Source organism: Lingula anatina, chromosome 1 (genome assembly GCF_051362555.1).
Source record: "Lingula anatina isolate TDL-2025a chromosome 1, LinAna3.0, whole genome shotgun sequence".
Taxonomy (NCBI): domain Eukaryota; kingdom Metazoa; phylum Brachiopoda; class Lingulata; order Lingulida; family Lingulidae; genus Lingula; species Lingula anatina.
Window position 1 is genome coordinate 36,158,706 of NC_141767.1, and position 26,480 is coordinate 36,185,185.

The 26,480-nt window shown below is 33.7% G+C and overlaps 1 protein-coding gene and 1 long non-coding RNA gene across 9 annotated transcripts in view; both read left to right on the forward strand.

Annotated features, from left to right (window-relative positions):
• Nucleotides 1–22,812, forward strand: part of LOC106168596 (von Willebrand factor D and EGF domain-containing protein) — a 43,856-nt gene extending 21,044 nt beyond the window's left edge. For 3 of the 8 annotated variants that reach the window (XM_087016332.1, XM_087016346.1, XM_087016367.1), the window contains 27 exons: nt 54–452; nt 803–888; nt 6,307–6,370; nt 6,669–6,887; nt 7,576–7,793; nt 8,314–8,599; nt 9,396–9,545; nt 9,916–10,108; nt 10,638–10,834; nt 10,981–11,214; nt 11,924–12,034; nt 12,928–13,038; nt 13,494–13,604; nt 14,100–14,210; nt 14,363–14,473; nt 14,663–14,773; nt 14,976–15,086; nt 15,699–15,809; nt 16,045–16,155; nt 17,376–17,486; nt 17,631–17,741; nt 18,236–18,346; nt 18,756–18,866; nt 20,529–20,639; nt 20,829–20,943; nt 21,159–21,327; nt 21,888–22,812. In XM_087016332.1, the coding sequence (XP_086872458.1) occupies nt 54–452; nt 803–888; nt 6,307–6,370; nt 6,669–6,887; nt 7,576–7,793; nt 8,314–8,599; nt 9,396–9,545; nt 9,916–10,108; nt 10,638–10,834; nt 10,981–11,214; nt 11,924–12,034; nt 12,928–13,038; nt 13,494–13,604; nt 14,100–14,210; nt 14,363–14,473; nt 14,663–14,773; nt 14,976–15,086; nt 15,699–15,809; nt 16,045–16,155; nt 17,376–17,486; nt 17,631–17,741; nt 18,236–18,346; nt 18,756–18,866; nt 20,529–20,639; nt 20,829–20,943; nt 21,159–21,327; nt 21,888–22,146 (4,143 nt within the window). In that variant the 3' untranslated portion in view covers nt 22,147–22,812. Of the gene's footprint in view, nt 1–53; nt 453–802; nt 889–6,306; nt 6,371–6,668; nt 6,888–7,575; nt 7,794–8,313; nt 8,600–9,395; nt 9,546–9,915; nt 10,109–10,637; nt 10,835–10,980; nt 11,215–11,923; nt 12,035–12,927; nt 13,039–13,493; nt 13,605–14,099; nt 14,211–14,362; nt 14,474–14,662; nt 14,774–14,975; nt 15,087–15,698; nt 15,810–16,044; nt 16,156–16,310; nt 16,443–17,375; nt 17,487–17,630; nt 17,742–18,235; nt 18,347–18,755; nt 18,867–20,528; nt 20,640–20,828; nt 20,944–21,158; nt 21,328–21,887 lie in introns of those variants that run through there. The other 5 variants (XM_087016339.1, XM_087016337.1, XM_087016355.1 and 2 more) reach the window with 5 other exon arrangements.
• A 1,154-nt stretch (nt 22,813–23,966) lies between these two features.
• Nucleotides 23,967–26,139, forward strand: LOC106158799 (uncharacterized). Its single transcript, XR_001237958.2, has 2 exons — nt 23,967–24,448; nt 25,583–26,139. It is a non-coding gene; the product is annotated as an uncharacterized LOC106158799 (long non-coding RNA).
• Nucleotides 26,140–26,480: the final 341 nt, after the last annotated feature.

Sequence of the window (26,480 nt, forward strand, 5' to 3'; positions counted from 1 at the left end):
TGAGCATAGAAAGATTTTTTTCTTTGATTATGCTGTACATATCTTTATTTCAGGTGCTGAATTCAAGTGACTTTCCAATTAGAATGAAAGAAAATGATCCCAATCCTGCCATTATAGCTTTTCAACCAACAGTGCCAATCCTGTGCACAGACAGTCCATCGCATGGCTTGTTTTGCGAAGACATCTTCCTCCAAGTGGAAGTCCGCATTCCACAACAATGGAAACAAGCACTGTGTCCATCAGAGGGTGGAGTTAGTCAAATACAACAAGTGGTGGTGGAGGCATGTGGCATAGAGATAAATGCTAAGTACTGGAATAAAACTGTCACCTTGAAAATAGCCCCAGTCATAGATGGAATATATGATGGAAACCAAATCACCAAAGTGTTGCTGTCAACAGCTGAGTTCAATGATCATCAAGCCTGGAGCAACTACAGACTACCAGATATACCAGTAAGATTGTTTTTTATTTTAAACTGGTTTTACATTAATGATGAAGTTACAGTTGTATATACCCATATAAGGATTTATAGCTGCCGAACTGCTTTTTGGATGTATCATTACTACAATTGTTCCCTGGGTTCAGCAGGGGGGTGTTTAAAGATGAGGGGGTTGTAAAGGGCATTGCAGCCCACATGTTTTTTACAACTTTTAAGGAACTTGGCCACTTCTATGAAAGGAAAAAACTGCAAAAGTGTGTGTATTTGCTAGGGAGTAATGTAATGAAAAATGGTGGCAGATACTATATAATTATACAGAATTATTTTTATTGCTTCTTGTAACGGATTAACTGATTTTCATAGGTATTGGTGGTTGATGCAGACATAGCTTTACAAGGACATGTTTGTATGGCAAACAGTGACCCACACATGGTGACCTTTGATGGAGTGTAAGTATCAAAATGTGTGCTTTGTATGTTATATCAAGGAATCTGATAACCTCAATTATACTTAAATTTTGGAATTGAGAAAATGCCTTGCATATGCAGATGTTTCTATACATATAGCTGTCACCAGTCCTTGCTGTCATATCCGTGCGCTTTCACTGATAACATGATTAGTAGAAAACCATTTTACCTTTTGGCTTTAAACTTACAGAACTGAAAAATATTTATAAAATGCAGGTTTAGGTCGAAAATCAGCTTCATCTAACCATTTTTCAAAAAGTTATGCTGTTTTTTGCTTTATTCAGTGTTTATGCAGTACAGATTTCAAGGAAAGTACACATTTCAAGGAAACTACACATTTCAAGGAAATCCAGTTGGCCTTTTGTCTTGAAACTCACAGGAGTGATCAGTCTTACTAAAACAAAGGTCGAGTTAAAAAAATCGGCTTGATGGACCATTTTTCAAAAAAAGTTATGCTTTTTTTTTGTGCTTTTTTATGTACAGACACAGATGTGTCTGTACATATAGCCGTCATCTGCGTCTGTCGTCGCCGTCGTCGCCGTCGCCGTCGTCGCCGTGCACTTTTACCGATAACACGATAAGTGGAAAACTGTTTTTTCTTTTGGCTTGAAACTTACAGAACTAATGAATATTCATAATACGCAGGTCAAGTTCGAAAATCAGCATGATCGGGTCACTTATAGGGAATTTATGCTGTTTTTTCACTTTTTTCAGCATAAATGAAGCACCGATAACACGATAAGTGGAAAACTGTTTTACTTTTTGGCTTGAAACTTACAGAACTGATGAATATTCATAATACGCAGGTCAAGTTCGAAAATCAGCGTGATTGGGTCATTTTTAGTGAATTTAGGCTATTTTTTCTCTTTTTTCAGCATAAATGCAGCACCGATAACATGATAAGTGGAAAACCATTTTACTTTTTGGCTTGAAACTTACAGAACTGATAAATATTCATAATACAAAGGTCAAGTTCGAAAATCGGCATGATTGGGTGATTTTTTAGTGAATTTAGGCTATTTTTTCTCTTTTTTCAGCATATATATAGCATCGATAACACGATAACTGGAAAACCGTTTTGGCTTTTGGCTTGAAACTTACAGAACTGATAAATATTTATAATATGCAGGTCAAGTTCGAAAATCAGCATGATCAGGTGACTTGTAGGGAAGTTAAGCTGTTTTTTTTTTTACTTTTTTCAGCATATATGCAGCACTGATAACACGATAAGTGGAAAACCGCTTTACTTTTTGGCTTCAAACTTACAAAACTGATGAAGATTCATAATCCGCAGATCAAGTTCGAAAATCAGCATGATCAAGCCATTTTTAGGGGAGTTATGCTATTTTTTCACTTTTTTCAACATATATGCAACACTGATAACACTATATAAGAAAAACAGATAGGCCAATTGTCATTATACTTACAGGAGTGGTCAATCTTACTAAAATGCAGGTTGAGTTGGAAAATCAGCATAATCTGGCCATTATTTTAGAAGTTATGCTGTTTTTTCATATTTCCTCAGATTCAATTCTTAAGCATGTTAACAGTCTCATTATTTAACTAATATGATACGTAAAAGTGTTTGTTTGATATTTCCTGCATCTTTACAACATTGTTAGTTGATTATGTAAAAATGATGGTAAACTTGATATCGTGTATTGTGTAATAAAGTGTCAAAAATGGAAATAAACTCATATCATATCATATTGCAGTTTGTTAGATTCAATCATCAACTATGTTCAGAATCTCAGAATGGAGGAAATTGGACATTTAACACTGTTCTATTGATATTTTTCCTATCTCATCAATTTTCTTAGTTGGTCATATAAAAATGGAAGTATACTGTTTATTTTGTTTTGTTTAAAAAGTGTTAAAATGTAAATAAACCCATTTCAGAACAGTGCTGTCTTTTTTACAGTTTGGCATTTTTAAGATGTGACTTTGAAGTTCCATGAGCCTGCAGATCTTTGCTAGTCACATTTTCTGAATATCCATGATACTAATATTTTATGATTAAAAATTGATGGTCATTATGCTGTTAAACATTATGTAATATTGCATCAAGATTCGAAGAAACCCATATTTTGGGCACTGCTCCCATGATGACCATTTAAAGAAAATCATGTCACTTACTGTTATCAAACTTACAGGAAAGAAATGTGGGTCTAAAATACAGCTTCAGTAGGCAATGCAGTCTGTTTGGTAATTTTTTCTGGCAGTTAAACAGTTTTTTGTGAAAATTTAATTTTTCACTTATTGGCATTTTCAAGGTGTGATTTTGAAGTTCCATGATTCTGAAGACCTTTGCTTGTCATGTTTTCTGAAAGTCCATGTTACTAATATTCTATTAAATAAAAATTGATGGTCATATATGCTGTTAAGCATTATGTAATGTTGCTTCAAAATAGAAGAAAACACAATTTTTGGTGCTGCTGCCATGATGACCATGAAGGGAAAACCGTGTTACTTATGACTGTCAAACCTTAAAAAAAGAAACACTGTACTAAAATGCAGCCTGAGTTGGAAAAGCAGTCTAATTGGCTTCTTTTTCTGGAAGTTATACATTTGAGTGAAATATTCATTAACTTTTTGACATATTCATTGTGGGACTCGGAGCTCCCATGGACATGAAGCCTAATGGTAATCAAATTTTCTACATGTCCATGCTATTTGTAATCAATAATCAAAAATTGGTGATAATTATTCTATAATATATTATGCAATGTTACATCAAAATTTACAATAATCTTTTTGTACTGCTACTGCAAACATTATGAAAAGAAAACTGTGTTACTTATTATTATTTTTAACTTATGAGAATGATTTTTAGGATTGGCATGCAGTTAAAATTAGAAAGCTAGGTCAATTGGGTTATCGTTTATAATTGAATTTATGCAATTTTGTGTGAAATTTTCATTTTTTTATTCTGGCACTTTCTAAGTATAAACTTGAACTCTGATGGGCCTGAAGCCTTATGCTTTTACTTTGGTTGGTGTTACCTGCTGTGCATAATTAAAATATGATGTTGACTTTGCAGTTAAACATAATGTATCATTTCATCAGAATTGGTAGTCTCCTATTTTGTGCATTATTGTTTTGTGCTTTTCTTAAGATGTGACTTATGGGCCTGAAGGGTCTTTGAGAGGGTCAGTCTGTAAATTTCCCTTGGGTATCACTTAGCTAAGCTCTGAGTTATAAGTAATTTGCCTAATTGATTATTAATAGGCCATTAAATGAGATTACATAAAGCACACTTGTTGTAAACTCCCAAAGGTTAAGCTCTCTGCTAGATTAATAATAAGGAAGCAGTGATAATTATGGAGGTAAATTATGCAGGTAATTTATATATATATATATATATATATATATATATATATATATATATAAAATCAACAATTGCTGCCTGGGCAGAGGTCTGCACTCTCGGAGTGCTTTTCTAGTTTTGTTTATTTTCCTTAATAACTTTTTTTCTCAAACACTTGCATTTGTGATATTTAACCGCCTGAAGCTCTGCACATTTTCTGTATTTCCACATAAGCAGTTGTATGTTATTTATGTTTTCAAACATTATGTAATATTATTTTATGCACTGTCATCATTTTTCAAATATTGAGACTTTCATCATGTGACTTTGGTCTCTCATGGTCCTGATACTGTAATCTTATTGAAGGGATGGATTGAGACCATCTTCTGGGTCAGCTTCCAGAAGACGTTAGGATTTTTAAGTTTATATTGACTGATATTTATTTTTTTTTCTGTTGGAAGATCATCAAAATAGAGGATGGATCAACAAAGATACTTTGGAATACTGTCAGAAAATATCTCTGGGTCAGCTCCTGTTATTGACCATGTTACCTGTTGTGCATGATTAAAATTCAGTGTTGACTAACAGTGCTATTATAAGCATTATTTATTATTGCATCAAAATTGGCAAAATGACCGATTTTGCATCATTATTTTCTGTTTTTTGTCTGTACATTTGACAGCTTTGCTGCCTTGTTTAGTATATTTTATCCACCATTTTGCAGATATCATGAAAACAGTATCTTTTTTTGTTTTACAACTTGTAGGACTGGTTCAAGGAATCATATATATATATAGATCAAGTTAAAAAATAAGCTTGATTGGTTCAGTTTTGATGAGCTATGCCTTTTTTTGTACATTATTAAGTGGTTTTTCCTTTTTCCTTCAATTCTTAGGCATGTTAAGTCTCATAATTAGATACATAAAAAGTGTTGTTTTTTTACATTTTCTCCATCTTAACAATATTTTTAGTTGATATAAAAATAATGGTAAACCTGTTATTGTGTATTGTGTAATAAAGTGTCAAAAGTGGAAATAAACTCATATATCATTGCAGTTTGTCAGATTCAACCCTTCACAATGTTCAGAATCTCAGAATGGAGCTAATTGGACATTTAAAATTGTTCTATTGATATTTCTCCCATCTCAGCAATTTTCTTAGTTGATAACATAAAAATTTCAGTCAATTGACTTTTTTGTTTTAGGTTAAAAAGTGTTGAAAATGGAAAGGAACTCATTTCAGTACAGTCATCTCTTTTTTACATTTTGGTCTTTTCAAGGCAGACATGCTGAAACTGTCGGTCTGATCGGTCATGCCCGGTATAATTTGTCTGGACCGGTAAAAAATTGGACTTGGTCAGCCCAAAGGACCGATAAGAGTTTTAAGAGCCACCATTTTGAATTTACAGTCATCATTCAACATACTTCACTAATAAAATAATATAAAGCCCTAAGTGTTTTTTCCCTTCCATTTCAAACGGACCACATTTACAAAGTAAGCTACCTAATCGTAGTATCTGTCTCAAACAAATAGGGTGATTTTTGGTCTGGCAAAAATCCATTTGGTCCAGCAAATTTTTCATTACTGCCGGTCCAAATGTCCGGCCATTCTGAAAAGTTTTCAGCATGTCTGTCAAGGTGTGACTTTGAAATTCCATGGGCCTGAAGACTTGTTAGTCACATTTTCTAAATATCTGCAGTGCATTATTAAAGATTGGTGGTGATTATGCTGTTAAGCATTATTTAATACTACACCAAAATTGAAGAAATCCTTATTTTGGGCTCTGCCTCTTAAGTCATTTTCAAAGTGTGAACTTGAAATCTCATGGGCCTGAAGCCCTATGCTTGTTACACATTGTACTTACATCGGTATTACCTGTTGTGCATAATTAAAATTTGTTGTTGACTTTGCAGTTAAGTATAATGCATTATTGCATCAGAATTGACAGTATCCTATTTTGTGCATTATTATTTTCTGCTTTTTGTCTGTACATTTGACAGCTTTGCTGCCAGGTTTTTACGTAATGTTCTCCAGTAAATTTTGTAACCCCTTTTGAAGAATTTCTATAAAAAATTATTCTTCACATATTCCAGTGGGTATGAATGCCAGCTTCCAGGAGAATTCATACTGTATAAACACCAAACACTACCAATCCAGGTATGATTACATTGTATGACATTTATACCCTAAACCTTTGATGTAGGTGGTACATATATGCTTGGTGTCATCAAATTTAGTTTCACTTCCCATTTTTTTTTTTTCAAATTTGTTTGGTGTTATTATTATTATTTCATATCTTGTCTTGTATTCTTGCAGTAACTACTACTGTAGTATGCACTGTGATGTAATTTCAAACCTAAGAATGGTAGGTTGGCATAGTACTTTTTTTATAAAGGCAATAATTTTCTCTGTATAATTTCCTTACCTGGTCTCCATATTTCTCATTTCTTTACAGGTGCATGGTTTCTTCAAAAAGTGTAATGGTGGATGGGCTTTTTGTCCCTGTGCTGTCACAGTCATGTCAGGGGGCGATCTGTTTATATTTGACAGATGCAGATCTGGAACAGGATCTGAAACTACTAAGGACATTAAAAAACCAATGCGTTCAGGACTTCTTGGTTGTGAACATGGACAAATGAGAGTGGAGTCTTTTAATAATGCAAAAGACTACAAGGTTTGAGCTTTATTTTAAATGCTAATTTATGATACTGAATTACAGGTTACTAACTTTAAATCCACAAAACTGGTTTTGTAGTTCACCTTTTAATGAATGATACTTGGATGCTTCCTTTGCTATATAACATAGGCTAAGGCTGTGTTTAAGAGTATAAGTTATAGTACTAGCAGGATCAATGTATCTCATCGGGAATTCTTTTTAGGGCGCATTTGATGTAATCAGTTTCCTTGTTTGGCCTGCCCCCATGCAAAGCAACATGAACAGCATCATGGATCACAAAGTTTTCCCAACTTTACCCAGGTACTTAAAGTTACGGGGGGGCATGCCAAACAATTAAGCTGATTACATTGACTGCGCCCTAGCAAGAATCAATCCTGCTAGTACAATAACTTCAGTTCTGAACACAGCCTTAGTGTGCAGTTCCAGCTACAATTGTTAGCTGTACTCACTATAGCAGAAACTTTATCATTTAGCCTAATCAAAACTTCTCTGTTATAATTTGAACTTTTCTTATCATTATCTGTAGCAAATCGTCATTTATGGTTATAGTTATAGTTCATGATTCAGCGTCAGTTGTGTATAAACTAATCCGAGAAAAAAAAATAATACTACAGATAGAATCAACAAGAAAAATAATTGGTTTCATTGTACATCTGATATTTATCATTTTGGACCTGTATTTCAGATATATTTGCCAACAGGAGGTTATGTATATGCCAGGTCATATTATTACATAGATGACTATTACATGAATATCCACATACACCCAGGATCTAGGGATGTAGAATCTACTGTGGGACTCTGTGGAACTCTAAATGGAATCAAAAATGATGATTTTCTACGACCTGATGGTACAGTAGACTCTATCTCAAGGCACCCCAATGAATTCTCACTTTCATGGAGGTGAGGCATGTTTCACACTTTGGCGAGCAAAATCAGTAAACCCAGGGTATTCTAGCTATTACATATGTATCAACAATATAACAGACTTGTCTTCATTGAACAAACAGCTTTTAAGCCTTACTTAGTTTTATTCATATGACCTCATTGCTGCTAGAGGTGTGTCATTTAGTTAATGTGATTGCATTCAGGGAATCAGTCTTAGTTGAATGATCATTACATTGGGAAGAACTAGCACTCTCAACTCACTCCTAACACACTGTATCTTGCTTTAAAGCAAAGCAGCTGTGAAGGATTACGGTACATAATTACAAGATGTTCTTTATCATATAAGGCCAAAACTATTCCTTAAACTATTCCTTGTTATAAACATGGTACTTGTGGTATGTTATGTTATGAAAGACGATATTTGTCACAATTTCTTATAAGTTATTTATCATTATGCTAAAATTTTTCTTTTATAATTATTATCTATGATCAATGAATAAATAGATATGTATTTCAAAAAATCTCAAAATTTCAGAGTGTCAAATGCCTCGGATTCAATGTATAATGGCATCCCAGCATCTGCCAATGTGGCTTCCATTCAAGGAGAGTATTGCAGATGCCCCAACATGGGTGACCAGATTGTGTTTAACAGTACCCTTCCTGTGGATTGTAGCTACACCGAGAATGTGGCAAAGTGTGCTTCAGACAACAGTTACTCAGAGAAACAACTAGCAAAATGTCGAAGAAGAAGGGCAGCTGCTGGTCATGATGAAATATTCGAGATACGTAAATTTGAATATAACCCAGATGACAGATTAGAGGTGAGATGCTTTTTAACATTAATAACATAATGAGTGAAAACACAGTTTTTGAGCTGAAAATTTGCCATTGTTGTATTCAAGCTACATTGCAAATAAAGTTGACAAAACTGCAATACTGCTTCCAAAAATATATTGTAGGCATATCAATAAGTTATACGTTTTAACCATCATGTTATGTTACAAAAGTATCAAAAGGTAGAAATAAAGATTTTTGGATGGATATTTTGAAACATAAACAAGATGGCCACCTATGCATCTGCTTGAAATTTGTTAACATACATGTACTGAGTAGTCCTTTCCATGGCCACAAGTTTATAAATGCTTATTAGGATATAAAGACTTTTATCTTATACTAGTACTACTAGCATGAGCATTTGTAATGAAGTTGAAATATTTTTCTTGAAATTTTTATCTCCTGACTCCACTTCAGGAGATTGGTGAGAAACTGAATACTTAATAGGGAGACCTTAATGGCATATCAGTTCAAATTTACACATTTACACATAACAATGAATTTAAAAGTTCTTGCCTGTTTCTGAGAACCTTATCCAACATCATATACTTTTCACTCTGCTCTTCTCGCGTTTTAATATATTTTAAACGCATTTTAATTTGCAACCTCAAGTCACGCAAGTGAACACACATCATCTCTCATTGTTTACTGCACTCTATTCATTCTGACCAATAAGAGAGCTGGAAATGAGCCCCACCTCCAAGTGTGTACATTTCTTCAGAAATGATTCCTTGGTTCTAGTTAAATTAATTGTAAGTGAATGGCAATATCTTTATAACTTAGGCACCAACATGGCAGAATGGTTGGTCAGAAGTGAAGGCGGAGGCGTTCTGCAGTAATTATATATATAACAGCAGTGCTGGGAAAGCCTGTCAGGCAGTCGAGAGTGTGGATTACGAAGTTGCTCTCCGAGGATGCAAGGATGACATACATGTAGGTATTTATGTTCAGGGGAGTCCAACTGCATGTTTACACCACACAGGCACATCTTTCAATTACTTTCTGTCTTATGAAAGAGATTTATGGTCTCTGGAAAAGATGATTATACTTAGAGACTTTTATTTACTTTCTACCTTGATGTTAACTGTATTACAGTCCTGTAATAATGTTTACTATACTTGCATCTTTTTGTCTCATATGTTGCTGTGGGTATCAAATTGTACCCTGTATCTCCACCACCCCTCACCCCCTGTATAAGGGCTGGGGCAGGTCCCAGAAATATTATCATCAGCTTATCAGATGATGTCGACGTGCATCACAATTCAAAAGATATTCCCAGTCACAGTTAATTCCCTACATATAGTTAACAGGAGGCACTGCCTGGGCCCTTGCAGCACTGGATCCTATCAAGGGAATGTGTGTTGGAGAATTGGCCAAAAATGAGAGCTACTGGGTAGTTGACAACTCTACAGGAGAGGTTGCACTTCCTGCAGAGTTAGATGTCATCAAGTGCCCTAATGATTGCAGCTACAATGGAGAATGTATTAATAATAATGGTAAGATATATAATACATAATATTTGTTCATTCATTATTTTTGTAATCGTGGATGGTGTGCTAGGAGTGGGGTTGAGTTAGGTGTATGGTGGTCGGATCAACCTGGCTCTAAATAGCTATAGGGTTGCAGGTTACTACTACAATGTATATGCACCCCCTCTAGGGGAGTATAATGTATAATCATAATGAGACTTGTTTGCAAGTACTCTGTGCAGATAAGACTGATGTGATAACAATGGACTCTCCATAAAACACCATTTGTCTGGCACACCAAAACTTTATATTTGTGTGAAAGTGATGTTGGAGGAATAAGGTATTCATTCTCAATATTCTTTAAAATCTAAATATGTCTGAAGTAATATGTTTTTTTTTTAATTTCTCTTCTAGATAGTACCAGTAGTATATTTTTATGGAACTTTTAAATTTCATCAATTATGTTACTTGAAACATGTTTTTGTCATTAAGATCATTTTGGAATGGTAGTTTGCATGATCATATGCCAGACTGCAGATATTTTCACTCATTTTAGGTACCAGTAGCTGTCAATGCTACCCAGGGTTTGTGTCAAGTGATTGTTCTATCAGCAGGGATACTATTCCTGGCTTATTTTATATGCCAACAAATGGGCTTTGTGACATTTCTCAGCGTCCATGTCTTGAAACTCCAGTTTATGGAGGCCCATTTGTACAGTCATCCAACCTGTCTTGTAAAACGGAACATTTCACGGTAAGTTGGATTGATTGCAAGTTGCAATATTTTTACATCTAATAAAGAAAATCTTTGAAAATATCAACTATTTAAGGTGCTTAGATAATTGCATGGTGTAACAATATTCTCAGAAATCTTTTACAGTTTTTCAACTTTTTCACTAGGCATCTGGTGTGATAACTGAATATAATGAAGCAGAGTTTGTACATGAAGAAGAGGTGATCTGCCCATTTCCAAAATTGCGTCAGAAGAGGAGTGATATCCGTAGTGAGGAAGTGATAAAGATTTACAATATCAGCATCAGTAATGATGGTACCAACTACAGTCATCCTCTGAAAGTGGCTGTGTATGACTCTAAATGCTACAAATGTGATGGGCCATCACAATGCCAATTAAAGGTAACAGGATATATTTTTACTAAAAAAACAAACAAACAAACTACTTTTGAATAAAGTATATGGTTTTTTGTTCTCTTAATGAAAATAGTATGTTTAAGACCGCATTCTCAACGAATTGAGCCAGGCTTTTCGGCTCCGTTCGCCATGCGGAAGCTACCTGAGAAATATTAAGTGCGCATGCTCATCAGTTAAACTCGTGGTGAAGAAAGCATGGCGGCTGAAGGCGATCGAAAGAAAAAAGCTCTTCTGTTCTATTATCTTTCAAAACAGAGACGAAAAAGGAATGAATTGTCCCGTAGAGCAGCAATGAATCGACTATCTACAGAGATAATATTACCAGAGATATTCATGGAGATATTCATGTTCGGAGCCGAGATTTAATTACTGTACCCCGCAGGGACGACGTGAGAGGCGGAGAGACTATTAAAAGATTAGGCGGTTTTTCTTTCATGTATGTCCGCCATTTTTAGTTCTCAGGATTTGTAAAGCCTGGCTCAATTCATTGAGAATGCTGCCTAAGTAATGAAAAGATTGATTTCAGGATATAGTATACTGAAGAAATATAGTACATCATTCCAACTGTAAATAATGTCTTTTCAGAACCTTATAAATATATATCTGCAGCCATATGTGTCTGCTAAGCGTAATGCTATGAACATATTAAGTTCTCCAAAATTAGTTGTACCGACATGTATATGATTGTTTTCAGAATGGAACTTGCAGCATAAATGGTAAATGCTTTAATAAGGAGGAACAAAACCCCAGTGATGCCTGCCAAATCTGTAATCCTAATGTTACTACTAGTGATTGGTATCTTCAGGTATGTAACCCTTTTCAGACAGCAACTGCAGTAGGTCACTGGCAAGTAAAGGCCCATAGTTGGTCCCATTGACTAGCACATTATTTTTTTTTAGAAAAGTCGTCTTAACAGTGAATTGTCATCAGACAAATTGTTTGGAGTAAAATGAATTTGCTGTAATTTGAAAATACTGCATCTTTTTCAAAAACCATGTTTTCATTTTTTTGTACTAGTATGTGACAACCACATTAAAATTTCCCCAATATTAAGGTATTGTACATTTTCTTACCTGTGCGGAAAGTCCTGGCATTAATTTTTTAAGCAAAGTCATCTAAACTTGTCACCAGACACATTGTTTTAGATCCATGGTGATGAGAAGATCATGTTTGAAATTAATTTGCTTTTGATACTACTTGTGCCTAAATATATTGCATCTTTTATACATAGTCCATGTTTTAAAATTTGCACTGGTATATGTAACAATCACTTTAAAATTTCCTCAGCTTTAATTTATCTGTGCAATTAGTCCATGCATAATTCAAGTCTTAAATAAACAGATATTGATCTTGCAATAAAACCACAAATTGACTATTTATTTTGGATACCAGGTAGTCAAGCTGACACTTTTACCACATATACATGTACCACCATTAGCTGGTACCTTAGAGTGTATATTGTACCACCAGCTGGTACAATTGGATTTACAGGTATATAACACCAGCAACTTGTACCTTTATGTTGGGCTGGTGTGATACAGGTACAGCAAAATACAGAGAATAAATACAAGCAGTAGTATTAAGTGACAGCAGCATTGCCGTTTCAGCAGAATGTTTTATATATATATATATATATATATATATATATATATATATATATATATATATATATATATATATACCCGCTCCTTTTTTCAGCCCAGTACCTGCACCATTGACAACCAGTGTTACACAGATGGTCAAGAAAGGACAGGGTCTTTTTGCCATGTTTGTTCTTCAGATAAGAACAGAAATTCTTGGGATATTAAGGTAATTTTTATGATTTAATATGATTCATGTATAATGAAGTGTTTTCCCAAACAAGCCATTTTATTTCATTAAACTGTTCATTTGCCCAAAAAATGAATTTTCTTGGGGTAAACGGCAATTTCCAATACTTACCAATAGTTAATGAATCCATTTTTACATTCAAAGTTGGTCGGATCCCTGTTTTTTTTTCTAAAAAAGTTTTTTTGTAATAATCTCTTCAGAGATTATTATAGAGTATAGCCATCTATGTTAGTCATGTGGTCCGATGTCAAGCACATACATCAGATTTATTGCTACAACTGCTGTTTTTGTGGTAAAAAAGAATATATTATATTTCTATGAGTTGCTTACAATGTATTTATTGTGAAATACAGATCTCATATGAAGAGTTGTTTTCCCTTAAACTGGTTTAGCTCAGTGTTTTGTGAACACTTCTGTTTTATATTGCATTATAGAATGGAACATGCAGGATTGAAGAAATGTGTTATAAGGAAAATGACACAAATCCTGGTGACCCATGCCAGATTTGCATCCCATCATGGAACAAAACTGCTTGGTATACACAGGTAAATTAGCTTGTAGCACTAAACAAAAATCATGAGCAGCAATTTTGAATTAATTTGTGATGTAGGCTACAATAATCGACTTACTGTCTTAAGTGGAACAATGTGCCCAGCTGGAACATACAATTAGCACCAAAAATGGGTGATTTTTGTAAGACTTATTCGGGGGATCAAGAAGGGGTTCATTTACTGATATATGAATTATGTACTGGCGGATAGGTTATCTAGAATGTATGTTTGCCACCTCCTTGTGATGCCTACCTGCAATATTTGAAAAATTTTATTCTATGTCATGCTGTAACTGGCATCCGCATAATTTTTTCTTCAGTTTTGGGAATTGAAATGGGCTCAGAATGGGTCCATCAATTTTTATCTCTGCAATCTGTACATGCTGTAAACCTGGTACTGTGTCTGAATAAACTGTTAACCTTGTTATATCAAGTTATAATTATTGTTATATATAAGACCACGCTGTTATGAGAAAATATGTTGTTTCAGAACAGAGCATGTAGAATAAATGGGACATGTTATCACGAGGGAGATGCACAGGAAGGAAAGTCATGTAAAGTTTGCAATCCAGCTGTCAACATCACAGATTGGGTGCTTCTGGTGAGTTAATTGATTAATTAGTGAATTTAATAAATGTTGATACTGGATGTTTATTTGATATTAAAAGTTCTTCAACAGTGTGAAAACATGATAAACATATGTCAAGTTAATCTTAGGACTAAATGAGGAAGAATGTTTTTTCTTTTTTTCAGAATGAAACATGCTTTGTGAACCATACTTGCTATAACAGTAGTGACAGAAATCCTACAGAACCCTGTCAGTTGTGTGACCCTAAGTTCAGCACAGAGACATGGTTTGAGTTGGTGAGAAACCCATTATAACAACTTTTGTTGAAAAAAGACAAATGTTTCTGAAGAGACTTCACATGTTGTTTTTACCTATGTAACATGGTGTTCTCTTAAAGAACTAAGAAAAATGTAATAGCCAGATTTCTCTCACACTGAATTACCCAGTACTTTTGAGTATAAAAATAGTAATATTTCTGTCTCCAGAATGGCACCTGCAGTATAAATGGTTCATGCTACAATGAAACCCAGCAGAATCCAGCAAGACCATGCCAGATTTGTGATCCAGGTGTTTCAGAGACAAATTGGACAGATCTGGTGAGAAATTCTTTCATTCAGAGTATATGTCTAGTATGGCAGTTTTGGATAATTTGATGTCTAGTTTGATGAAACTGTACTGTATTATGATAAACATTTTCTGTGGATAATAACAAATGAAAGATGCAAAATTTCCCAGATATTTCCTAATAAATTATATTTGAAAGTAAGCCCTGCTGAAAGCTATGTTTTTTTTTTTCAGAGTGGACATTGTGAAATTGAGGGGAGCTGTATTAGCAGCCAAGAATCAAGAAGAGGTCATGTGTGTCACATTTGTTCTCCCAGCACTTCTAAAACCTCTTGGACAATCAAGGTACAAGCCACATTGTGATATCATTAAATGACAAATGGGAAGAATTTGTTGGACACAAAGACATTTCCTGTATCTGCCAAGTTTGCATATTTGTGGGTAAAATTGCTTGAATTGGGTAGAAAACGTTTGGGTCAAAGGAAACCTGAATATCTCTATCCAGAATGGCAAGAGACATTTTCTGATATTAGTCAATAACTGCACAGAGTCAGAGAAATTGACTGTCCGTGGGGGAATTATATTTGCCTATCTCTGATAGATTTCCTGACTAACAATGGATAGGTCATATGTGAGCAATATGGAGAAACAGTAATTCTAAAAAGTAGCAATATGATGGGCACCAAAAATGGGGGGGGGGGGGGGGGGGGGGCAAAAAAAAAAATAAATAAAATGAATACAATTAAAAAAGAAAAAAAAGACATGGAGAAGATCTGTCGAGAAAAAGATACAACAACAAGGCTGGACCTGGGTACAATTTGAGGTCTATGTAGCAAACCTCTGGCGAGCTCTGGTAGATGCCCATGCCTGCGGAAAAATGTTAGTGAATGTGAATGTGCTCAGTGATCACTGTCCAGTGTTCCTGGGTGTAAAGAAAAATACAATATCTATTTCCAGAATGGTACCTGCAGTATAAATGGCTCGTGCTACAATGAAACCCAGCAGAATCCAGCAAGGCCATGCCAGATTTGTGATCCTGTAGTGTCAATCACACAGTGGACAGATCTGGTGAGAATATCTCATTCAGAAAAATTGATGCAAAATCATACAGCATTACTATGGCTGAATATTAAAAAGATAAGTTGGATCAGAATCGAAATTATATGCATTTGGTCATATAGTCATGTATAGTTGTCTGTGATTCATTTTTATTATCAGGGGAAAACTAGATGATATGACATAATAAAAAGGTAATTTAAATTTTTAAGGTGTATTTTCATAATGGCTCCTGTTTTCTTTTCAGAATGAAACTTGTGAACTTGATGGGAAATGCCTTGGCAACCTTGAATCAAGAGATGGTCATGTGTGTCACATTTGTTCTCCCAGCACCTCTAGGACCTCTTGGACATTCAAGGTACTATGGGTTTATATATTGTGATATCAGTTAATATCACAAACATTGTAGAATGGAATAAATTTATTGTCCATGAATTGTCTTTTCATATCATGTGTTTAAATTAACCAATATTCTCAAATAAAAGTAAGGCATAATAAAATTTCTGTCTCCAGAATGGCACCTGCAGTATAAATGGTTCATGCTACAATGAAACCCAGCAGAATCCAGCAAGGCTGTGCCAGATTTGTGATCCCAGCATTTCACAGACACTGTGGACAATTTTGGTATAGATGCATGTAGTTTCATTATGTCAAGTGAAGCATTATACTGGTATATCTGTATATCATGATTGTCTTTAGTTTGTAACATTGAGAAGTTTTGCACATGTATTTAATGGAGATAAATGAATTGCAAATGCAGTTTGTTTTTACATGACATATTTTACCATATATACTAAAACAAAACATCACTCAAATTTTTTCAGAAAAACACAAACCTCTTGGACAATCGAGGTACATGACATGCTGTCTATGAATTGTCTTTTCATAATTGATATTAAAAATTAATTAATAAGGGTTACTTAAATAGTGTAATTTCTGTTTCCAGAATGGCACCTGTAGTATAAATGGTTCATGTTACAATGAAACCCAGCAGAATCCAGCATGGCCATGCCAGATTTGTGATCCTGGAGTGTCAAATACACAGTGGACAGATCTGGTGAGAAGTTATTTTATTTAGAAAGCAATTATTTTACGTAGTTGTGTAGTATGGCAGTTTTGGAAAATATGATGTCTAGTTTGATGAAACTACTATATTATGGCAAGAATGTTTTCTGAAAAAATGATATGTTTGTAAATTTTTTTCAGAGTGAAAATTGTGAAATTGAGGGGATCTGTATTGGCAACCTAGAATCAAGAAGAGGTCATGTGTGTCACGTTTGTTCCTCCAGCAATTCTAGAACCGCTTGGACAATCAAGGTACAAGCCACATTCTGATGTAATTGAATAATAAATAAGATTTTTAGACATGAAGTCATTTTCTTTATCTGCCAAGTTTGCATATTTTTGGTAAAAAAATCTGCTATATGTGTCCAGAATGGGAAGGTACTATGATACTTTCTTTTATCAGTTAATATTTCACAGAGTTAGAGAAATTGATTGTCCATAAAATAATAAAATTTGTCTATCTCTGTCCAGTGAACAAATTGGGTTTAAAGGAAATATAATTTCTGTTTCCAGAATGGCACCTGCAGAATAAATGGTTCATGTTACAATGAAACCCAGCAGAATCCAGCAAGGCCATGCCAGATATGTGATCCCAGAGTGTCAAATACACAGTGGACAGATCTGGTTAGAAGTTATTCCATTTAGAAAAAACATATTTTACTTGAGTAATAGGGCAGTTTTAAAAAATATTATATCTAGTTTGGTGAAACTATTGTATTCTTGCAAGAATCTTTTATGAATAATGATATGCTTGTATATTTTTTTCAGAATGAAAATTGTGAAATTGAAGGGATCTGTATTGGCAACCTAGAATCAAGAAGAGGTCATGTGTGTCATGTTTGTTCCTCCAGCAATTCTAGAACTGCTTGGACAATCAAGGTACAAGCCACAGTCTGATGTAATTGAATTATAAATGAGTAAGATTTTTACCTCTGCCAAGGATGTTATGTTTTCACCCCTGTTTGTTTGTTTGTCTGTCATCAACATAACTCAAAAAGTTATGGACCGATTTTGATGAAATTTTCAGGAACTGTCAGAAGTTTTTGGTGGTGATCTGGATCAATAATCAATCAATAATTAATAATAATAATAAATTGCTGCCTTGGCGGAGGTCTGCGCTCTCCGGGTGCTTTTCTAGTTTGGACATGAAAGTCATTTTCTTTATCTGACAAATTTGCATATTTTTTGGTTAAAAAAATCTGTTACCTGTATCCAGAATGGAGGGGTACTGTGATGCTTTCCGTTATCAGTTAATTATTTCAAAAAGTAAGAGAAATTGATTGCCCATAAAATAATAAAATTTGCCTGTCCAGTGAACATATTTAATTATTTAGTGTTGTTGGGTTGAAATAAAATACAATTTCTATTTCCAGAATGGCACCTGCAGAATAAATGGTTCATGTTACAATGAAACCCAGCAGAATCCAGCAAGGCCATGCCAGATATGTGATCCCAATGTGTGGAACACAGAGTGGACAGATCTGGTGAGAATATCACATGTAGCATTGAGCATTACTGTGGCATCATATTGAAAAAATAAAGGAAAGAAAAACTTACTGCATGTATTTGGTAAAATTATCAGAGATGATTGTAAATGTTGTTGTATTTTCCTTCATAATTAAACTTGTGAACTTGACAGGAAAGACAAGAAATATGATATAAAGACAAGCAATAAAAAGTTTAGTTTACATTGTCTAATTTAGCACTTTTTGATTTTATAAGGTGCAATTTGGAAAAAAAAGAATTCTTCTGCCAAACAGCTGGAGTCTGCACTGAAAAACTGCACATTAAAGAATTTTTTGAGTTAATTTCTCTAATATTTATTTGACATTTAAATGATTCTGTGTATTCTGCCTTTAAGATAAATGATTGTAAACGATTCTCTTTTTTCAGAATGAAACTTGTGAACTTGATGGGAAATGCCTTGGCAACCTTGAATCAAGAGATGGTCACGTGTGTCACATTTGTTCTCCCAGCACCTCTAGAACCTCTTGGACAATCAAGGTGCTAGATATGTTCTGTTTCAGCAAATTATCACAAACAAATTTATTGTCTGTGAATTGTCTTTTTATGTACAGACACACTATGTCTTTACATATAGCCAGTCACCTGTGTCTTTTGTCGCCATCGTCATCATGGCCATCGACACCATACATTTTCAGTGATAACAGATAAGTGGAAAATCATTTGACCTAGTTTCTTCAAACTTGTAAACTGATGAAGATTCCTAAAATACAGTTCGAAAATCGGTTTGATCGGACCATATTTATGGAATTTATGCTGTTTTTTTTCTCTTTGTTTAGCACAAATGCAATACAGACAACTAATTTCAAGGAAATCAATAGGCCTATTGTTTTGAAAATTATAGGAGTGAACATTATTACTGATCAAGTTCGATCAAGTTTGAAATTCAGCTTGATCGTACCATTTTCATAAAGTAAGACTGTTTTTTTTTTTGTCTTTTTCAGTATATTATGAAAATTAAATGCTGAATATCTCCCAAACAAAAGGAATTGCTGGAAAAATTACTGTCGAAGTCTGACCAAAAAGTAATATGTGAAGATTTTCACCTTTGACCTATATGTCAAGGTCAAATGTGCTCAAATTTTGTAAAAAAAAATAATTTTCTGTGAAAAAATATTTGTTAGTGCTGATTTGGTCAAATGGGCTCAAATTTTGTAAAAAAATTAATTTTCTGTGAAAATATATTTGTTAGTGCTGATTTATGATGCTGTGATGAGAAGTTACCCTTGGGGTCTTCTTTTGTCATCCTGAATTCGGGATCATTCCAAGGGAGAAGCATCCATTTGATGTCAAAACTGAAAAGTGTCTGTAATTCAAGAACTGTAAAAGCTATATAGACCTCTTGTGTGTTGCAATTTGTAGAGCTTGTCAAGTGCAACACTGAAAGTGGTAGCCTTTTTATGATTGTTTGTTCGTTTGCTTTCTGTGTATTTCAGGAATTGTGCTATTTTTAAAAAATAATGCTCAGTTTAAAAGAAATATTTTAAAATGTGAAATTTTCCCAAACTAGGAGAGATACACCCATAGTTACAAATAAACTTGCATAGAAAATCATATATTGGCAATCTTAATATGGCCTTGTATTTGACCTTTGATATACTTTCCACCATGAACTGCACTTCGCAAATTTTCTGGCTGTAACATCTCCAAAACTGGAGTTCACCATGAACTGAACTTTGTAAATTTTCCAGCCCATATATCTCCTAAACTGGCTGAGATACATCCATAGTTACTACTGAGCTTGAATAGAAAATAATATATGACCTTCAATTTGACATCTGACCATTGTCCACATAAAATACGCTTTGCATATTTACTAGCCCATATTTCCTTTGCATATTTACAGCCCATATTTCTATGCAACTTAAACAGATACATCCATAGCGACCATTTAATTTGATTGAGCTTAATCTTGTTAAAATTTGATTTTGATTTTGGTGTTTTAAAAGCATGCTTAAAAGCATCATACAAAATTGCATCAAAACTGAGAAAATAACCTATTTATTGTCCATTATTATTTGTTTTTGTTTTGTTTTTTTTTTGTTTGAACATTTAACAGCGTTGTTATAAGATAATGAGTTATAAGATAATGAAATTAATTTATATTCTAAAATAAAAGTAAATAAAAATATTTTTTTCCAGAATGGCACCTGTAGTATAAATGGTTCATGCTACAATGAAACCCAGCAGAATCCAGAAAAGCCATGCCAGATTTGTGATCCCAGCATATCACAGACAATGTGGACAATTTTGGTAGATACATGTAGTTTCATTATGTCAAGTGAAGCATTATATAATGGATGTCTTTGGTTTGTAACATTGAGAAGTTTTGCACATGTATTTAATGGAGATAAATGAATTGCAAATGCATTTTGTTGTTACATGACATACAGTACCATATACTGCTTCACTCCACTGTACCATCACTCATATGTTTTTCAGAATAACACCTGCTTGATAGATGGTGTATGTTACAGTACATGTCAAGTAAACCCAGTGGACAATACAACAGTCTGTTTTGTCAATACCACAGCATACAACTGGACTTCAGCAGAAGGTACATAAAAAGCTGTCTTTGTGCTTTTTTAAAACAATCTTATGTGTGGCCTTGAACTAAACTTTCCTTAACATAGGAATCAGTGTCAAGCACAATAGTGATATAAGATATTTTGGAAGTCTCAAGTAAAATACTTCTCTGCTTTTGACAGCAGTACACTTGGTTTATGATTCAATTTTAAACAATACCTTTATGATACCTTTATACCTTTTTAGCATGTAACAAAATGGTTGATACTGGTAGTACAGTTAAGGCAGTGTCAGATGCCAACATGGCAGTTATCTTAGGAGGTGTGCTGGGGAGCATATCGTTTATTGCTGTGACTCTAATAGTGGTTGCAGCAATTATACATGTCCTACATTGGAAATCTAAGCAAAAGAAAAGGTAAGTTTTTAAGTAGATGTTTATTCCTTTAATAATTAGTTTTCTTCACAAAAGCAATAGTTATATTTTTTATCCTTTAGTCAGTCTATCTTTTATTTGGCACCTTAACATCATCCTGTAGCTGTGAGATTCATCCATCTCAAGGCAATTTCAGTGTACTAAAGAAATATTGAAGCCTTATTATGTCTACTTTATAATTATTATGAATAACATAATTGTCACTTAATCATTATTATTGTTATTATTATTATTATTATTCACTAATTTAACAGAGATTTAATGATTGAGTATGTCATGATAAAATCAGCCCTAGAGAACTGTATTTTTTCTAAATTTTATAAATGACAATGTCTGGTTTATTGTTTGTTGCAGTTAGTGAAAGTTTTGTAGAAAGAAGTTTTATTGTACATTCTATGTCCATCAGGATCTGCCAAGAAATATACTGGCATACTTTTAGTGCATAATTGGTTTTGGTTGCTTACAATGTAAAAGATAATGGGTTTTGCAGAGAGAACATCTCTTAAAAGTGTTTTATTTTCTGAATTGACTTTTTTTTAAAGGAAAAACCAATATTTGGAATCCAATTTGGTACCCAGACTGAGTAAAACATCCCATTTAGGCTATGTCTGTGCCCAGAACACAGATGTGCTGAGAGGAGACAGATACATTGGTAATCCAACTGCTATTGGCAGAGACAACCAGGGATACCAGAGCTCTACAGAAAGATATGACAGAGGCTCCAAATACCAACAGAACAACAGACATCAACCAGCCTATAAGATAGGACGACAGATATATATACCTCCACCAGATTATTGAACAACATCATCCCAGACTTATATGAGGTTTTAAAAAGGATTTTGCATTTTTTTATAACAGACTTAAACAAAATTTATTTAAAACATCATAATAGGAATGCAACACACCTTAAACTTTCCAGTAATATCTCAAACAGAGAATTGCTGTAGCTGACTGGTAATGGACACTTAGGATAGAAAGGATACAAAGCATGTAAAATCTTATTGAAACGCACAATGAATACAATAAGATAAATGGGATGGTGCATGTGGTTTCGACACATCGTACCCATTCCTTACCAACAGAGTGGGAAAAGTGACATTGCACTCTGTGATTATTTTCCAACCCATGTGTGCCAGCATCCTTATTTTTAAATCACAATCTCCATATGTACTAATATGTGCTTGTTTTCTTATACTTGAGAGCAAAAAAGTTGAAACTTCAGCTTAAGCCTTCTGCAATGCAACTTTTATGAAAATTTATTGTTTACATTTTAATATTTTTTACTTAATTATCTTTTATCTGGGACCCATGAATTGTTTGATGGTTCCTAGCTTTTACTAAATTTATTAATTTTTTTTTTATATTTTATTATTTTTAATTGCTAATGTTACTTGTATGCATAAAATGACTAGTACTTTTAATTGCTAATGTTACTTACGTACTTAAAATAAATCTAAGTGAGCATTTATGTACATTATAGCCTGCACCTGCATGCAAAATACATCCACTTACCCTTCAAATGTGTGATCAACATCAAGAATATTATTGTACATTAGACCCTAGACAACACAATACAAAAAATTACAAATAATATTCATAATATGATAATAATAATATAAAGCATATAGCCTGAAAAAAGTGTTTTCATCTAGATGTGCAACAATAATCCACATTTTACAATGTATATTTTGGTAATTTAGAAGTGATCAATGGTGCTTTTTTTATTTTATTTAAGTGTCGGTCCTGCTTAATTTCCTTTTGTCAAGTGAGATGATAAACACATGACTTTAAGGCCTTTTTACAGCTCACAAAAAAAAACAACAACAACAACAAAAAAAAGTAAATAGATAAATCATTAATTGCAAGACAGCACTGCATCTACATGTAGATATATATTTAGAAAATGTTTAAACAAGTGTTTGTGTATGCGTGTGTACAAAAGACCCCCCCCTTTAAATAATCCTGGATCCGCCCCCGTAAAGGTCCATTTGAAGAAAACAGAAAAGTAAAAAAATAATGATACATCCGCGAATTTTACTTTTTATCCCAGTATCTGGTGACGTTGCTTTGGGGAATTTTCGTATTCAGTAACGAAGGTTTTAGTAATGGAAATTTTAATAATAACTTCTTCGGATAATATTCGCACGTCATTAAAACTAACAAAAATTAGGGGTATTACGAGATGTGAGTTTATTTTACTGACACATTTTATCCTCAACCTCTATTTATCTTTTCACATAACCTTAGGTTTAAAATTTAGTCCATTTTCGTTTTTTATGTGAAAACAGATAAACCTAGTAATTATCTATAGTAATTATAGTTTGCTAGACTATTGTTAGTTAAGTTCCACTTGGACAAATAATTCTCGACTTTAAAAATTGTATTATGGATTAAAAACAAAGAAACGCGCAGACCAATATACTTGCTTTTAAACACGGTTTATCCAGTTTGTAAAAGTAAATTTTTCCATTAAGCGGAGGGCATACGTCCACTTCATCATTTTGCAAGTGGGAATACAGCGCACCAAATGGTATGAAAATAACTAGCTTATCACACGAAGCCCTGTATCGGCAAGTCCCCTAGCCAATCTTAAAATAAGGTCGCCGAAAAAACGGTTGAATAACATGCGAACAAGCCAAAAGAAACACGATAAAGCAGAACGTAATGTGAATCGGCCAAAAGAAACACGTCTTCGAATGCATTCTACAAGGATGTAAGGCATTTATAAATGATTTATTGAATAATCTCGATCATTCTAAAGCTCTCAAAAATGATTTTATAATTGATCCAGAAGAACATAAAGGTTCGCCTTTTATTGTTAGAATGAAGTCTACCGTAACCTCCAATCAAAATGCGACATACCTGTTGTCATTTACATAACAATAAGTCGCTCAGTGAACTATGTTCTTGACTAGTCACTTGACTGTTAGATCCTGTAAGAAGACGACGCAGGAAAGGTGTGGTGAGGTCGCACAGCCGAATACTTCATTCAGCGTTGAAGCAAATATGTCTTGTGAATGACATTTGCTCCTGTAAGAAGAGGACGCAGGTATGGTGTGGTGAAGTCGCAGAGGCGCTGAAGCAAATATGAGAACGTCTTGTGAGTAACATTTGTTCTACACAATGAAATTTAGAAGGAGTTACATGTACGTCTTATGTGCATAATGTGATAATGCTGTATGTGCGGCTTTGGTCAAAATAATTCTACATTCTTTACTTCTGTTGTGATAAATATCTGCAAGAAACTTTTAATTCGAATAATTATTGGAAATACAATTCACCTATACTTGTAGTTAAGGTGTTATTTGCACCAAGATTTTTTCTAACATCTTATTCATGTTTTAACGAGTTTTAATTACCATGTATCTGTATCTGTCAATATTCATCTTAAGGACCACTACTGGTATATGATAGACGGGAAGAGTAATATATATGCACGTTGATAATCTCTTAAAAGATGTTATTTAGAGGATCACGGTGCCAGTAGACGTCTAAATGAAATGATTATTTTTGACATTACTTTTTAGTGCCCTCTTACTGTCACTTTAATACCACCGACTCACTGTACGTAAATTTGCTGCCTGAACAAATTTGTTTTGTAATTTATTTTTATTGTTTATTAATTTGTTTTCTTGAGTATTTGTACTAAGTGTAGCAATGTGAAACTTCCCCAGTGTTTGTATTATCAACTTTTGTATTTCGTTTAATTTCTAGAAAAATTCGTTTGCAATTGAAGCACATAGCAATGGAAAACTTCTATAAGATTTTCAATATCATGCAAAATTCTTAATATCCATAGGGTTTTTATTTTCATAGTAACCTAGTTTTTCACACAAAGTAAGTAAAATTTACTGTCCACGTCAGATTATGCCTTCTAGTCGGATGTCTTAATCGGTGCTGTAATACTCTGTTCCTTGCTGGGATTGCTACATTCACTTGAACATTTACTTAGAAAACGCTTTCTAATAGTATTGGACGTTAAATTTCTTTACGTTCCTTTCATAGTGCATTGGAATCTGATGTACAACATACAAGAAATCTGTTCTGAAATATCGAAGAATCGCAATTCTTGAACTACAAACCCCTTTTTTCATTTTTTTCATTTTAATTTAGTGGTGTTCATCCAGCATAAATATAATTTTCAACATCAACACAAGTCTTTCCATTTTCAGTTTATCAGATCTTAGTTTAAATTTCAAGGCATTTTATCATGAGTGTTATTTTCATTTTTCAGAACTGCCCCTTCCTAGGCCGATGCGACTGATACAAACCTCCACAACCTTCTGCGAATATTTTGGAACTGGAGAGATGCAAACACACACAATGTATATGGTGAAAAATTGTGAATGCTGTTTTTGTCATTTCCAACGTGTTTTAGGACTACATATATTTTTGTATATATTGAAATTGAGAACAAAGATGAATAGCGTACTTTTTAAAAACTTTAAAGTAGTTATTGATCAAATTATACCTTGGGTCAAACTTGGATGTATCCAATTCTATTTTAAAGCATTTTAGTTTCTCTCTAATTGTCTTATATAATGGTGTATCTATTAAAGTGCTTCAAATGACACTATGTAATATTCAGTGTTTGTAAATATCAAATTTCAACCTTGAAAGTAAAAATGCAGTTTTTCTAAAATTGTTTTTTAATTGTTTATCTAATCCGTCAACTTCCACAATATTTGTTATTATTTACCTTGGAGAAGCCAATTTTGTATTTTTTCATTTGAATTTATTTTCTGACACGTGTACAACAGTTGTGACCGAATAAATGAGCTATCCATTGGAGTTTTCATTCTTATGTAAAAGACCCAAAGTGAAAGTAATATTGACACTTGCTGAACGTTCAGAAACTTCTTTGAAAAGCATTATTTTGCTTTTAATATTTAAAGCTAAAAAGGTGCCCAAAAGTTTTTAAAATTTTGCAAGTTCAAATTTCCACATGTATCTGTAATGAGATCATGCTGCGCATTACATCACCAAAAATGAATAAAGTAAATTTTGGAACTGCCAATAATTTTAGATTTTGCGTTCAAAGTAATTTACGTCCAGAATTAAAATTTTCATTTTCATCCTGTCCGCCAATTTAATTCACCGTACTTGTTTGAACCAACCCTGAATGAATCTAA